The sequence below is a fragment of the Sturnus vulgaris genome, chromosome 16 (assembly GCF_052056855.1).
Source record: "Sturnus vulgaris isolate bStuVul1 chromosome 16, bStuVul1.hap1, whole genome shotgun sequence".
Lineage (NCBI taxonomy): Eukaryota > Metazoa > Chordata > Aves > Passeriformes > Sturnidae > Sturnus > Sturnus vulgaris.
Window position 1 is genome coordinate 7,988,336 of NC_142258.1, and position 12,662 is coordinate 8,000,997.

Sequence of the window (12,662 nt, forward strand, 5' to 3'; positions counted from 1 at the left end):
TTGCGGGCCCGCGGAGGCTCCGCGGGCAGGGCCGGGCCGGGCGGGAGCTGCCCGCCCGCTCGGAGCGCCGGCCCCGCGCCCGCCGCCCGCCCCATCGCCCGCGGGGGCGGCGGGGCCCCGCGCTGCCGGTGCCTGCGCGGCCGCGGAGCCGCCGCTGCCCGCGGGCCGCCCCCGTCCCCGTCCCCCCGCCCGGGGCGGTGCCGCGCTGCGGCGGGCGCGGGTGGGGCCGCGCGGCGGGAGGTGCCCGCGGAGCCCCGCGGAGCCCCGCGGAGCCATGGCGTACATCCAGGTGCGTGCGGGGCGCGGCGGGCCGGGGGCGATCCCCGCGGGATGGGGGGGTGTCTCCGGGGCGTCTGCGGGACGGGTGCGGTGCCGCGGCGGGGGCCCCCCCCGCGCTCCGTGCCCGGTGCGGGTGCGCAACTTCGGGTTAACTTCTGGGGAGGAGTTCCCGGAGGCGACAGCAGCCCCCGGCGAGAGGCCAGGCGGGGCCGGGGCAGGAGCGGGGCCGGCAGCTGTTGCTAGCGAGACAGCGGGGCAGGAGAGGATCCCTGCGGGGTTGGCGAGCAGCCCTCGGGCATCTCTTTGCTGGGGGAGCGGGATGGCCCTGGGGACGTGGAAGCCCATCCTGATCTCGCACAAGGACTTCTTGGAGGGAGGAGGATGCTGAACCCCGCGGGCAGGCTGAGATGCGATGGGCCGCCCCAGCCTGGGCACGGTCCGGCTGCGGGGAGCCCTGGGCTGCGCTGTGATGGATGGGCTCTCCCAGCATTGTGGGGCTGAATTTTTGTCGGGCTGGTTCAGCCCCTGAGCTTCCCAGCTATTGCCCCGAGCGCAGCCGCCCAGTTCGCGATGAACCCGAGCCGGGGGGGCATCTCCAGCCGGGCGGGCGCTGGTACAGACCCCGCTAGCGATGCCACCCGTGCCCCCCGTCCCGCGGGGCCGTGTCCCCCTCCGCCCGCCCCGCCGTGTCCCCGCGGTCCCGTCCCGCTCGGGGCTGAGCCGCCGCCGCGCCCGGCGGATGGGAGCGGGGATGCTGCGGGAGCTGCCCCGGGAATCGGGCTGGAACAGCCGCGGGTGGAGCCCGCCCGAGGTGTCCTGCGGGGCTCGGGGCTCCCGGCGGGGTCTCGAGTGGGGCCGGGCCTTCAGCAGCACGGGCGTCGGGGCCGATGGGTACAAGGTGGGGGTACCCGAGTGCGGAGCGGGACGTCAACACCCCGTTATCCCCACTCAGTCATGGTGGGATGGTGGGGGATTTGTGGCTGAGGGGACCTCACTGTCCCCAGGCTGCGGTGTCCACTGCCGATGGAGCTTGTGAGCCTTTCCTGGAGTGTAACTGCGGGGGCAAAACGCGGTCAGTGACCGGTGAGGACCCCACCCTGTTGCAGCATCCCTGGGGATGCTGCCACGGGGGTTTGTTGTCACTGGTCTGAGGACCTGGCTGGAATTGGCGGCTCTGCTAACGTGCAGCAGGTAACCCCCAGCCAGGGTGTCTGCAGCAGGTTGTAGAGATGGAGCCCTGCCCCCAGCCTCGCCCTTGATGAGGGTTCACTCCTGGCTGGAGGCTCCCGTCTGCCTTGTTCTCTGCCCGGCCAATTGGGATGACGTGGCAGAGCAGGATGGCTGAGCCCTTCTCCAGGGGTTGCTGAGCCCATCGCAGCCGCTGTGCTCGCGGGGATCCCCCAGCTGGTGCAGCCTTCCCTTCCCCAAACCCCTTCCCTTCCCCAAACCCCTTCCCTTCCCCAGACCCCTGCCCCTCCCCAGACCCCTGCCCCTCGTGCCTGCTGTGAGCGAGGTGGGTGGACAGGTGGTCGTGTTTGCTTTCCTTTCATGGGCCCCTGCATTTCAGCCCTAAATGGTGCTGTTGACTTGTTTACCTCGTCAGCACTCTGATATTCCGTTCTGATCCCTGCCCTCCCATTTGTGGGTGGTCACAGGCTCGCTCTGTCGCTGCTGTGGGATGCCTGTGTGTGCCCTCGGGGCTGGTGGCACACAGGGCTGGCTTCACATGGCTGTGACTGACGGTGGCCAGGAGGGCTGTTCGATGTGAGCCTGCCTGTGTCCCTGTGGGCCTTTGGAAAAGCCCTCTCTTTGCATGGCATGTGCTCCAGCCTTCGATCGTGTGGCACCGATCCAGCCGCTTTGTTTCAGAGCATTTAAATATCCTCCTTGCAGCTCTGCTAAACCGCTGTAGCTTTGGCTGCAACTTTGTATTAATAAGGAATGAAAAAGCCCTTTTAACCATTTAGCATTTTCTTAAAGAGTTGGCCCATGGGTATCTGTAATCACTTTCTTGTCTCATTGCACTGTAGCTCTTCTAGTTTTTTAGCTGCTCCTAACAAGTGCTGGCTTTTTTGACAAGCACTGGCTTCCAAGGAGTTTAAAAGGAAGGTTTGCACCAAAACGGGGTCCATAGGAGAGTTCTTGGAACTAAAGGCAACTTTTGCATCCCTGCATATTCTTTAGAAAAGGCTGCTGGTGTCATGTCATGAATGTAAAGCTAGAACCAGTTTCTACATTTGCAACAGTAGGATGGAGTTTTTTGTGGGTTTTTTGGTTTTGTTTTTTTTGGGGGGGTTGTGGGTTTTTTGGTATTGTTTTGTTCTGTGGTTTTGTATTGATTTGGGGTTTATTTTAGAGATTCTCCATAGACAAAGACAGCCGGGACAAATAGGAAACTTTTAGACATTATCAAGCGAATGCAATAGGTAAGACATTTCAGTAGGTATCAGAAACGCTAGTGAATCTCCAAAGGAAATGGATCCATTATATATATATAAAATGTTCCAAGGGTGGCTTTGTGAATAAAAAACTGGTTTGTGATGCCTTCTTCCTTTGCTGTAGATTTTCTCTGTGGCTTGGGGGAGGTGGCTGCAGTGCAGATTTTTGCATGGGAGTATGGGACTCAAACCTTTAGCTTCTATCCTTTGTGTTCTTCCATGAGGCTGAAGGTGCCCAGAGATGTGTGTGTAATGGAGAATATTCAGCCTGTACCCCATCCTAGAAATGTTGCTTTAATGAGTTGGCATTGGAACTGCGTTGATAGAGGCTGAATGTGGAGGAAAGCCTTTTTTTCCACTGAAAAATTTGGATATGGTTTACTGTCAGTAGCAAGTAGTTGCTGCAATTAGAGGCAGGTTACTAAAGGAAACAAAATAAGTGGTTGCATGTGATACCCATTAGCAAGGAGCAATGAGCAGGATTTTCATGCTTCAGAATGGGTTTGGGAGTTTTGCTTGTGGGAAAGGAGGAATAGAAGGAGCTTTGTAGGGAAGGACTGGAAATGGCAAACGCTGATGCCTGGTCAGACCTCTCCTTCCCCTAACATCTACAAGGTACTGTCTTGCCAGAAATTCAAACTCATCCCAGGCTGGGGCATGTCATGGAGAAAATTTAAAGTTGTTTGAGCATTGCTAACTTGTTTTTGTCTTTTTCATTTTGTTCCCCTTTGCTTCATCCTAAATGTCTAAAAGGACAGTTGGAACCAATAAATGAGGTGAGTTAATCTGATGATTCACTCCCCGCTCTGTCTCCTTGCTCCGTCCTGAGGGGATTGTCTCGTGTTTTCTGACTCTTTACTGATGTCCTAGATATAAGTAATGTACTGCATTTTGGGCTGGTAATTTTTTGGTTTGCAGTGCCCAGATTTTGTTTATGGAAAAGTAGCAAAAAGCCATGTTCCTATGAGGAAACCCATCTGCATGGTCCACACTCATGAATACTGCAAATGTCTCGAGTATTTTGGGGAAATAACTATGGAGAATCTCTCATACACTTTATTTTTTCAGTTTCTCAGGAGCATTTCAAGGTCACATACAGTTGTAAAGTGGTGTGACCCTGGGTGCAGGTGCTGTGCCCTTGGAGCTGCGTGTCTGCCACTGTGCCTTTGTGCTGCTTAGTGAGCCCTCCCATGAAGGGCAGAAGTTGGGGCTGGTGTGGGTGGGAAATGAGCTGAGGTTTGGCTCTCTGCTCCTCTCAAAGCTTTGAAGTGGGATGAAGGCAGGGGGGATGGCATGGAAATGGGGCTGCAGGGTGCTGCTGCTCCGATGGGGAGCTGGCACAGCACTGGTACGAGTGATGCTTCCAGGGCCACCATGGAAACCTAAGAAATGGAAGACTTTTCTGGGCCAACTATTCTTCTAAAAAATATCATTGAATGTTCTTCATTAAATTAATCATGGTAGCAGAGCAGGAGCATGAGGATAGTGTGCTCTGGCTAATCCATTTTAGTGGTGAGTTTGTTGGGCTGTAATGCTCCATGTGTATGGATGGTACAAATACTACTGGTACATGTACAGGGATGAAGTGTGTTCAGCTGTGTTAATTAAATAGATCCTTGCTGGATTAAATTGAAGCTTTCATTTACCTTCTGTTTTTAATTCCTTCTGTTGCATGTTTGCTGATCTATTAGATTGTTGATGTGTGTGGAGGAATATGCATGTTTCCACTCCAGCATATTGTTGTGCCACAGTGCTTTGCAAATCACCATCTTGCCAACCTACATAATAATACATTGCTACTAGAGGGGAAAATACCTGCAGAGAATGCTTATTTTCCTGCCTTGTTATGGTATCAGTGGGGTTGGGCTTGGTAACTGCATAGCACTTGTCTGTTGGTATAGATGAAATAAATATAGTTCTTAATGTTCTGCTGCAGAAACACAAACACAAATACAGCTGAGTGTTTTTTCTCAATAGCTATTGATGGGTTGTAATCTTGTACTTTGGTTTGCAATGGCTCCAGGGTCTGCTTGCTCGAATCTCGGATCTCTTGCTGTGCCGGTGGACTTGCAGAAATTGTTGTCAGAAGTGTTTTGACTGTGGCTGTTGTCAAACAAATGAAGATGAAGTTGAAATCCTGGGACCTTTTCCTGCTCAAACTCCAGCCTGGCTGTAAGTTTAGATACACGATTTCCTAGCTTTAACCAAGGAGTAGGACTGCTCAGCTGTGGTGAGATTGATGATATGAATTGCAGTGGGACAAGAGGATGCCACTTAGAGAGCATTCCTGAGGGTGGGAATGCAGGCTACTCCTGGCATGGTGAAAAAAAGCAGCTCTGTTAACTCAAATAGCAAGGTTTGTCTTTGTAAAAAGTTTTTCTGATGGGTAAGACAGAAGTTGTTTTGTAAGATGGCATAACAAGCTGACAACTGGTTTAGCTGTGCCCCCTTCTCCTGAGATGCCTTTCATTCAGTCCTATTTCCTGTTCAAATGGACCAACCCTTTGGAGCACTTCAATTTGGCTGAACTGCTGAGGAGGTTGTTTTGAAATACTTACCCTAGCGTGAAGGTGGTTATCATATAGGCAGATGAAAGACATAGCTCCTATGTGCTCTGAAGGGGAAATTCATTTAAAGTTTAATTTAGCAGAACTTGATCTCCTGCATCACCATAGTACTCTTCAGAATTTCTTCTCAAATCACGAAAGAACCACAGCACCAAGTCTTATCTGGAGCTGATTAGTATGTTTGCAAATCCACTACAAAGGGAGTCAGTGAAGTCTTCCCTCTTACTCCCTCTCAGCCAGGAATCTGCAGCACAGAGGTGACCCCGTGGAGGCAATAGTGAAACCAAGGATGCAGCAGAGCTCTCTGGTGTTTTAGTGGCTGCCTTGTCAGCTGGGCTGGGCTGGCTTTGTGGAGCAGACCATTTGATGGACATGGCACAGGAGAGGCCTGTTCAGTGATGCTCAGACTTTGGTACCTGGGCACTGAGGCACTCAGGTCATTTTATCTACTCCTATGAGTATGTGCTGTTATTCTGTGTCAGCTCTGGAAGTGTCATGTCTTGGTGCTGCATGAAATAAATTTTCTCATGTTTAAATCACAGTCTTGTCCAAGAACTCTTTTGAATTCAGGTAGAACAGGATGGTAATGAATACTGAAGCAATAAAAATAGAGCTGTTCAAGATGTGTTACAGTGATTTTTAAATGTGGAGCAGCATATTTAAGAGTCTGATATATGCTCAGAAACTGATTCACCTGCAGTTAATGAGGAATGGAAACAAAATCAATGCTAAATAGGAAAGCATCACGCACAGAGAGCACAGTGATGAGGTTGCAGTATTGGACGTGGAAGGATTGGTGCAGGAGCAATTTTGTCTTGGGAACAAGGAGCTGGGTTTGTGAGAGGCTGATTCAGAGCTTACCTGGTGTGCTGAGCAGTGGTGTGTTTGGGGTGTGGAGTGATGGTGCCAGGGTGTAGTTTTTGACTCCTGGATTCTTCTGTCTGGCTGAAGGGGTGACGTGAGTGCTGCAGCCCTGTTCTTATTATCTCAAATCTCAGCTGTATGGTGGCTTTGCAGATGAGGTGGACTTTGCCACAGGCAGAGAACATGGAGACCTTTGGACTCGTAAAATGCTCTCTCCAGCCTGTATTGTTTCCCCTGGTCCTGCTCCATCTGAAAGCCCCTACAATAACTTCTTGGAATGTCCATAAAAGTAGCTTTGCTTTTCCAGGACTCTGCAATGCCTTAGGGTCACTGAAGTCACCATCTCCTGTGGCAGCATTGCAAACCTGTGATCTCTAAGGATGCCTGCTGACACGCATTGATGAATAAGCTGGAGATGAGGCTTTGCTTGGGGGAAAATCCTGTGGGCTCCTCTTGAGCTGGCATGGACTCAGAGTGGTGCCAGGCAATGTGATAATGCTTTGTGCAATGTCATAATGCTTTGGGCTTCCAGGGTGATTTTGCAGGAAAATGGTGAGGGAGCACAGAAATTACTGAAGTGAGGAGGACAAAGAGAACAGAGGAGATAGGGAGAAGCAGAGGACCCAAGGGGATGTGATTGAGAGGAGAGGGGGGGTAAATGGAGGAACAAGGGTCTGGAAGATGAAGAGGAAAAGAAAATTAAAAGCAGGAGCCAGATTTGGTATATTTTGTTTGCTGAGACAAATAGGACACCCAAGCTTTTTGTGTGCATGTTTAAGGTGGAAATGATCCCATGTTGACTTAGAATTCAGAAACCAATGAATTCTGTTTTCACTGTGTTGATCTTATATTTTTATATCTCTATATGCATTTTTGGATATAGAGAATGATCTCTGGAGTTAGATGTGTCAGCAGAATTAGAGTTTAGACTTGTTCTTAGAATAAGGTCTTCAATGTTTTTAAGTGCTCAGAGATCTGTATATGCCAGTTGAATCCCCTTTCTTTTTATTTTTTTTCCCTTCTATTTTTGATGATAGGCTTTTGTATTTAGTGGAAACCCCTACAATGAAAAGCAAGTTTGACGTCACCTTATTTTGCATTTAGATGCATGCATTGAATTTGGGAACAAATCAATTTATTGTATTCCCTGATTGCAACCTGAAAGTATCTTAAAAATAGATCTACATTTTCAGCTGAGATCTTTCCATCTTGCCTATTCTTCATGGGCCTGAGACACTGGTGTGATGCAGAATGTATTTTGTGCCTTCCTCACCTTCCTACTCTCTCCCCAGGAGAAAACTGTTTTTATGGTCCACAGTGGTGAGTGAGCAAACATGCCTGTGGTTAATGACCCATCCTTTATATTTTTGGCCCTAGGTTTTCCCTTTGGCAGCTCTGAGACACCTTATTGTCCTGGAAATTCAGGAGTAGATGATAAAGCTGCAAGTTTAAGCCCTTCCTCATGGGAGAATATGGATTTTTCTCACTTTCTGAATTTTTTTGCAGTGGCAGCTTAGCAAATAAAAAACCTTCCTGCAATGAGTCCAGTTGCATTGACCTGAGTGCTTGGTAACTTCTTGTTATTTCACGAGGACCACTTGCATCTTGGGCCTTGCAAAAGGGCCTGGGAATCAGGGTGGATGTTTGAGCTGCTTGTTATGGAATATTCTACACAAACCCCAAAGATAAACAGTGCACACTGTGAGACTGAATTGAAATCAGGACACGACTCCTCTTTCCAAAGGTTTGGATTAAGCAGAAACAGAGCTGCTTTAACCAGAGCCAAAGTTTATTTGAGGAAAAATTATTGTGGCTCAGTAGCAATTTCCTTACTAAAGGTCATCTGTATGTTATTAACTCACTATTACGTTTACCCATTGTAGAACATCCTTAATGCCTTTCTTCCTGATTCCCTTTTCACCCTGCCTTGTTCTGTGCATTTGCTTCTCAAACACAAGCATATCCAAATGCCACCTGTGATTGTGTGGACCTGCATTTAGGCATGAAAAAGCTATTTGTGTTCCAAGTACTGATTATATATCAAACTGTATAGTTTGGACTGCCTTTAATGGGCTGCAGAGCTGTGCAAATATTGTACGCCTCTTTTAGCAGAGGGTTTGGTTTTGATTATTAACAGAATTTTTTTTTTAATGTGGATGAGTTGTGTGAGTCTGACTTGGTGAAATTTGCATGTATCCTGCTGTGAATTTTGTGGGCTTGGATAAGAATTTCCAGTTGGTTTTGGGGGTTTGTTTGTTTTTCAATACTCATTGGGTTTTTCTGCAAGTTTACTGCTTTTTGCAGAATATATCAATTGCTCTGCTCCAGTCATTGGTTACTAATGGAAATGATTCAATATATTTCATTTATACCCAGCTGAGTTGTGCACACAGAATGGGTGGCTTGGAAGCAATATTCACACAGAATTCCCCTTTGGTTTGCTCGTTGTGTGCTGATGCTCTCCTTGTGATCTGCTGCTATTTTGTGTCTCGTGGCCTGGCTGCTTTGCAGGATGCACCACACGTCATGCACCCATTGTGTGATTCCATTTCCATGGGCAGCACTCCCCTCTGAGCACACAGCTGCAGACTTCACCTCCTGCAGTTGTTACTGCCTGCTCCTGCCCTTCTCTCACTCAAACTTGGGAGATCCTCACTCCTTTCAGGAGCTCTGCAGCTGTGACATGCTGGGGCTTTTAACCAAAATGTTATTTTATATAAAAACAACTTGTGTGTACATATATTTAAACAAACTGAAAGGGGAGTTACATGTGGACTTCTATGTGATGCCAACCTTCTGTGGAGTCTTCTCAAAGATGCTACAAAACTTGCTTTGTCATTTAGGTCCTGCCCTAGGGGGGAAATGATGCCTTGGATATTAGCTTTTATATTTTTCAGATTCTCTGCAGCTTGGTGTGTAACTCTGAAGCTTCATATTAGGTGTTAGTAAATTCTCTTCACAGGGTGGTTGGACAAAACAATCCCTTCCCAGCTGGAGAATCAAAGACACCTGGTACCCAAAAATCAGAAACAATGGCGAGGGAGAGGGGGCAAGGCAGGGGCTGAGACTTCATAGCCTGGGGCTGTGCTTGGACAATTGACCCCAAGATGTAAATGAACCAAAACTTATAAAAGTGTAAAAACTCGTGACCAGGATCCATCTTGGATTTGATTTGGGTGTAGCCCTGGCCAGGCTGCCCAAGGTGTATCCTTTCAATAAATTCCTGTTTTATTCCTTTTGCTCTGCCCAGTCTCTGTTCCAGGTCAGTCTTTCCAGGCATCACCAACTTCCCTGCTCCCATCAAGATCCCCGGGCAGTAAAATTATTGTCTGCTGAGAATAACATCTGGCTTGTAGAAGTGGATAAAAAGCAGCCAAATATTTAAAAAGGCATGCCAATAAATAGCCAATAATGAATTGTGTCTGTAAGATGAAGTTTTGAAATTTTACTGGCAAACCTGCAATATCTTATCAGGAGGTGTGTGGTAGGTTTGGAATATCTGAGCATGGTGATTTTCTGTGCTTGTTCATTCCTAGTGAAATCTGTGCTTCCAAAGTGTAGCTGTGAATTACAGCAGGAGGCTAATGTTTGAGGGTTTTGGTTTGATTTTTTCCTTAGAGAGAAGTATAATATTTCTGATCAACATCTGAGTTTTATGTGCCTGTCATGCTCTAATACCGATAAAATTCTGTTTGAAAGACAGGCAGAAAGGTGAAGAATCTGTTTTTTACATAGGTTTGAAGTCAGTTGCTCAGCTTTTTGCTTGCCAGATAGATCAGGAGATATCCCACAGCATCGAGTGACGAGCACCAAGATTAACCCCAGAATGCCAGAACACATTGTTATTCTGTATATACTCCTAGTACTGGGTTGAATCATCCGAAGGTCTCTCATTACAACAGGATAAGCAGCCAAAATGAGGACAAAGATGGAGACTCTGATAATACAATCAGCGAGCTGCCTCCCACTCTTCAGGATGTTTCCCCTGACAGAAGGCGCTCCTCGTCAGATACATCACGGTCCACTTACAGCCTCACGCGGCGCATCTCAAGTAAGGTCGTCCTTCCAACCTTAATGTGATTCTTGTGGGGGAGAAAATCAAACTCTAGTGCTTGCTCTTTCATCTTTTAGACAGAGAACCAAGTCATGTTAAAGGCACATTGATTAAAATCTCATCCTGTTTTGCAGGAGTGCAGTGGAAGGGGCCAGCCCTGCTTTTCTTGCTGAAGCATGAGCATGGAAATGGCACGTGCAGATGGACAGGGAGGGAGAAGTGCAGGCCAGCTTGTGCTTCAGCATAGCTGAGGATGCTGTTAATTATTGGCAGTGCAAGGGGGAAAAGCCCCACTGTGGATCTGTGCTGCCATTGCACTGACACAGAATAGCTGTATCCAAAGCTGAGGTGCACCTTTAGTTGCTGTAGTGAACTTTCTAAAAATCACATTTGTGTGTTTCTCTCATTCAGGTCTGGAGTCGAGAAGGCCGAGTTCTCCACTAATTGACATCAAACCCATCGAGTTTGGAATAATAGGAGCTAAGAAAGAAATAGTTCAGCCAACTATCCTGCGAAAAACCTACACCCCAGATGACTATTTTAGAAAATTTGAACCAAGGCTGTACTCTCTTGACTCAAACAGTGATGACATGGACTCCTTGACAGATGAGGAGATCTTGTCCAAGTACCAGCTGGGCATGCTGCATTTTAGCACACAGTATGATCTGTTGCATAATTATCTAATAGTGCGAGTCATTGAGGCCAAAGATCTGCCTCCTCCAATTTCTTATGATGGTTCAAGGCAAGACATGGCTCACTCCAACCCCTATGTGAAGATCTGCCTCCTTCCTGACCAGAAGAACTCCAAGCAGACAGGAGTGAAACGCAAAACACAGAACCCAGTGTTTGAGGAGAGGTACACATTTGAAATCCCCTTTTTAGAAGCCCAGAGAAGAACTCTGCTTTTAACTGTAGTGGATTTTGACAAATTCTCACGCCATTGTGTTATTGGCAAAGTGTCAATGCCCTTGAGCGATGTCGACCTTGTGAAAGGTGGACACTGGTGGAAAGCCCTTGTGCCTAGTTCTCAGGTAACAGAATTTATCAGATTATTGCCACAGTTTTTCATGCTGTTTTGGGGGTTTTTGTGTATGTGTGGTTCCTTTGCCTGTTGGCAAGTAATGCTGCTTCTAATTAGTAATTGTCATCTTGTTAACACAGCATCTGCTGGGTTGGGATTATGTGGGCCTGTGACTGGTTTTATAACTAACAGCATGAGGTAGAGGAGCTGTCTTTTATAGTCATGAGCAAAGATCCTATGTCATCGTAAACAAGAGCAACTCAAGACTGCTCTGGGAGTCTGCACCTTTGGGAAAGTGTTTCCTGTCACTGCAGTGACCTGCATTCTCAAGAATGCTGTGACACCATCCCACTCAGGACATTCCTGTGCTCTGAGGACATGAGGGGTACAGCTGGTGCCAGTTCAGTAGTGATTTGATTCAATAAAACATGTAGAACATGAAATCTCCCCAGACCTGTGGCATAATGCATAAGCAACAATGTGCACACAACAATATGATGAGGAGATGCAGAGTGTCTGTGTGCTTTCACCTCTGTTCTCAGGAAAGGGCCTCCTTGGCAGCCAGGTGAAGGGCTGTTCAGTGGAAAGATCTGAGCTTTGCAGCCAGGAATGTTGGTAACCTACCAAATTTGCCACTAGTGGTATCACCCACATAGCTAGAGGCACGGAACCCTGTGAAAAACCAAGTGAAGAACATAGTGTGAACATCATCTCAAATGTTTATACTAAGGACAGGAATATCACACGAGGTTGTTACCTCTCCCAATTCCTTTCCAGCTCACAAATTCCAATTTCGAAGGAGTATTTGCAGAATTAAACTTTGTTGGATGGTTCACTTTTTCTTTGATTTTTAGGTGTTCACAAAAGGGTGCCATAGCCAGAGATACTGGATGAAATGAGCAGTAAATCATTGGCCTCACACCTGTTTTACCTTGTGGGTTCAAGAGTCTGATTTGGAGTGGAAACTTCTGATCAGACACTTGTGGAAGGGCAATACCCCAAGCAGTGTCTGGAAGTGCAGCCAGCTGGGGCTGTGACTCTGCTTTGCCCCCTCTGTGAGTGCAGAACTTCCTTCTCTTGCCCAGACCTGCTGCACTGTATCAAGGGGAGGAAGATCAGGGCACCAGGTAATGCAGGAGAGCCAGCTGGGTCTCCTGTAACAGAACAGGAGTGTTGTGGGATTAGCTTGAATGATGTTCAGGCAAGAAAGTTTTGGAAGTTGTGCACAAGTCAAAATCATGGGGTCCCTGAACGTGTGCTTATGTAGGGCATGTCTTTGCATCCCATTATCCTCCTGTCATTCCCACCATGCAGTTTTGCTTCTCCCCCCCTCCCAGCTTTTTTGTGATAAATACTTCTCTGTATTTTGCATCTGTTTGAGTAACATGGACTCATTCCACAGCTAATACAGACCTTGATTAGAAAAGATCATCTCTGCC

General features: G+C 47.9%; 1 protein-coding gene across 2 annotated transcripts in view; it reads left to right on the plus strand.

Moving 5' to 3' along the window:
* The first annotated feature begins 215 nt into the window (after positions 1-215).
* The window catches only part of SYT17 (synaptotagmin 17), a 34,517-nt gene continuing 22,070 nt past the window's right edge, over positions 216-12,662 (plus strand). Inside the window, exons 1-5 of one of the 2 annotated variants that reach the window (XM_014890521.2) lie at positions 216-289; positions 3,476-3,493; positions 4,741-4,889; positions 10,051-10,199; positions 10,614-11,233. In XM_014890521.2, the coding sequence (XP_014746007.1) occupies positions 275-289; positions 3,476-3,493; positions 4,741-4,889; positions 10,051-10,199; positions 10,614-11,233 (951 nt within the window). In that variant the 5' untranslated portion in view covers positions 216-274. Of the gene's footprint in view, positions 290-2,742; positions 3,333-3,475; positions 3,494-4,740; positions 4,890-10,050; positions 10,200-10,613; positions 11,234-12,662 lie in introns of those variants that run through there. The other variant, XM_088174411.1, reaches the window with a different exon arrangement.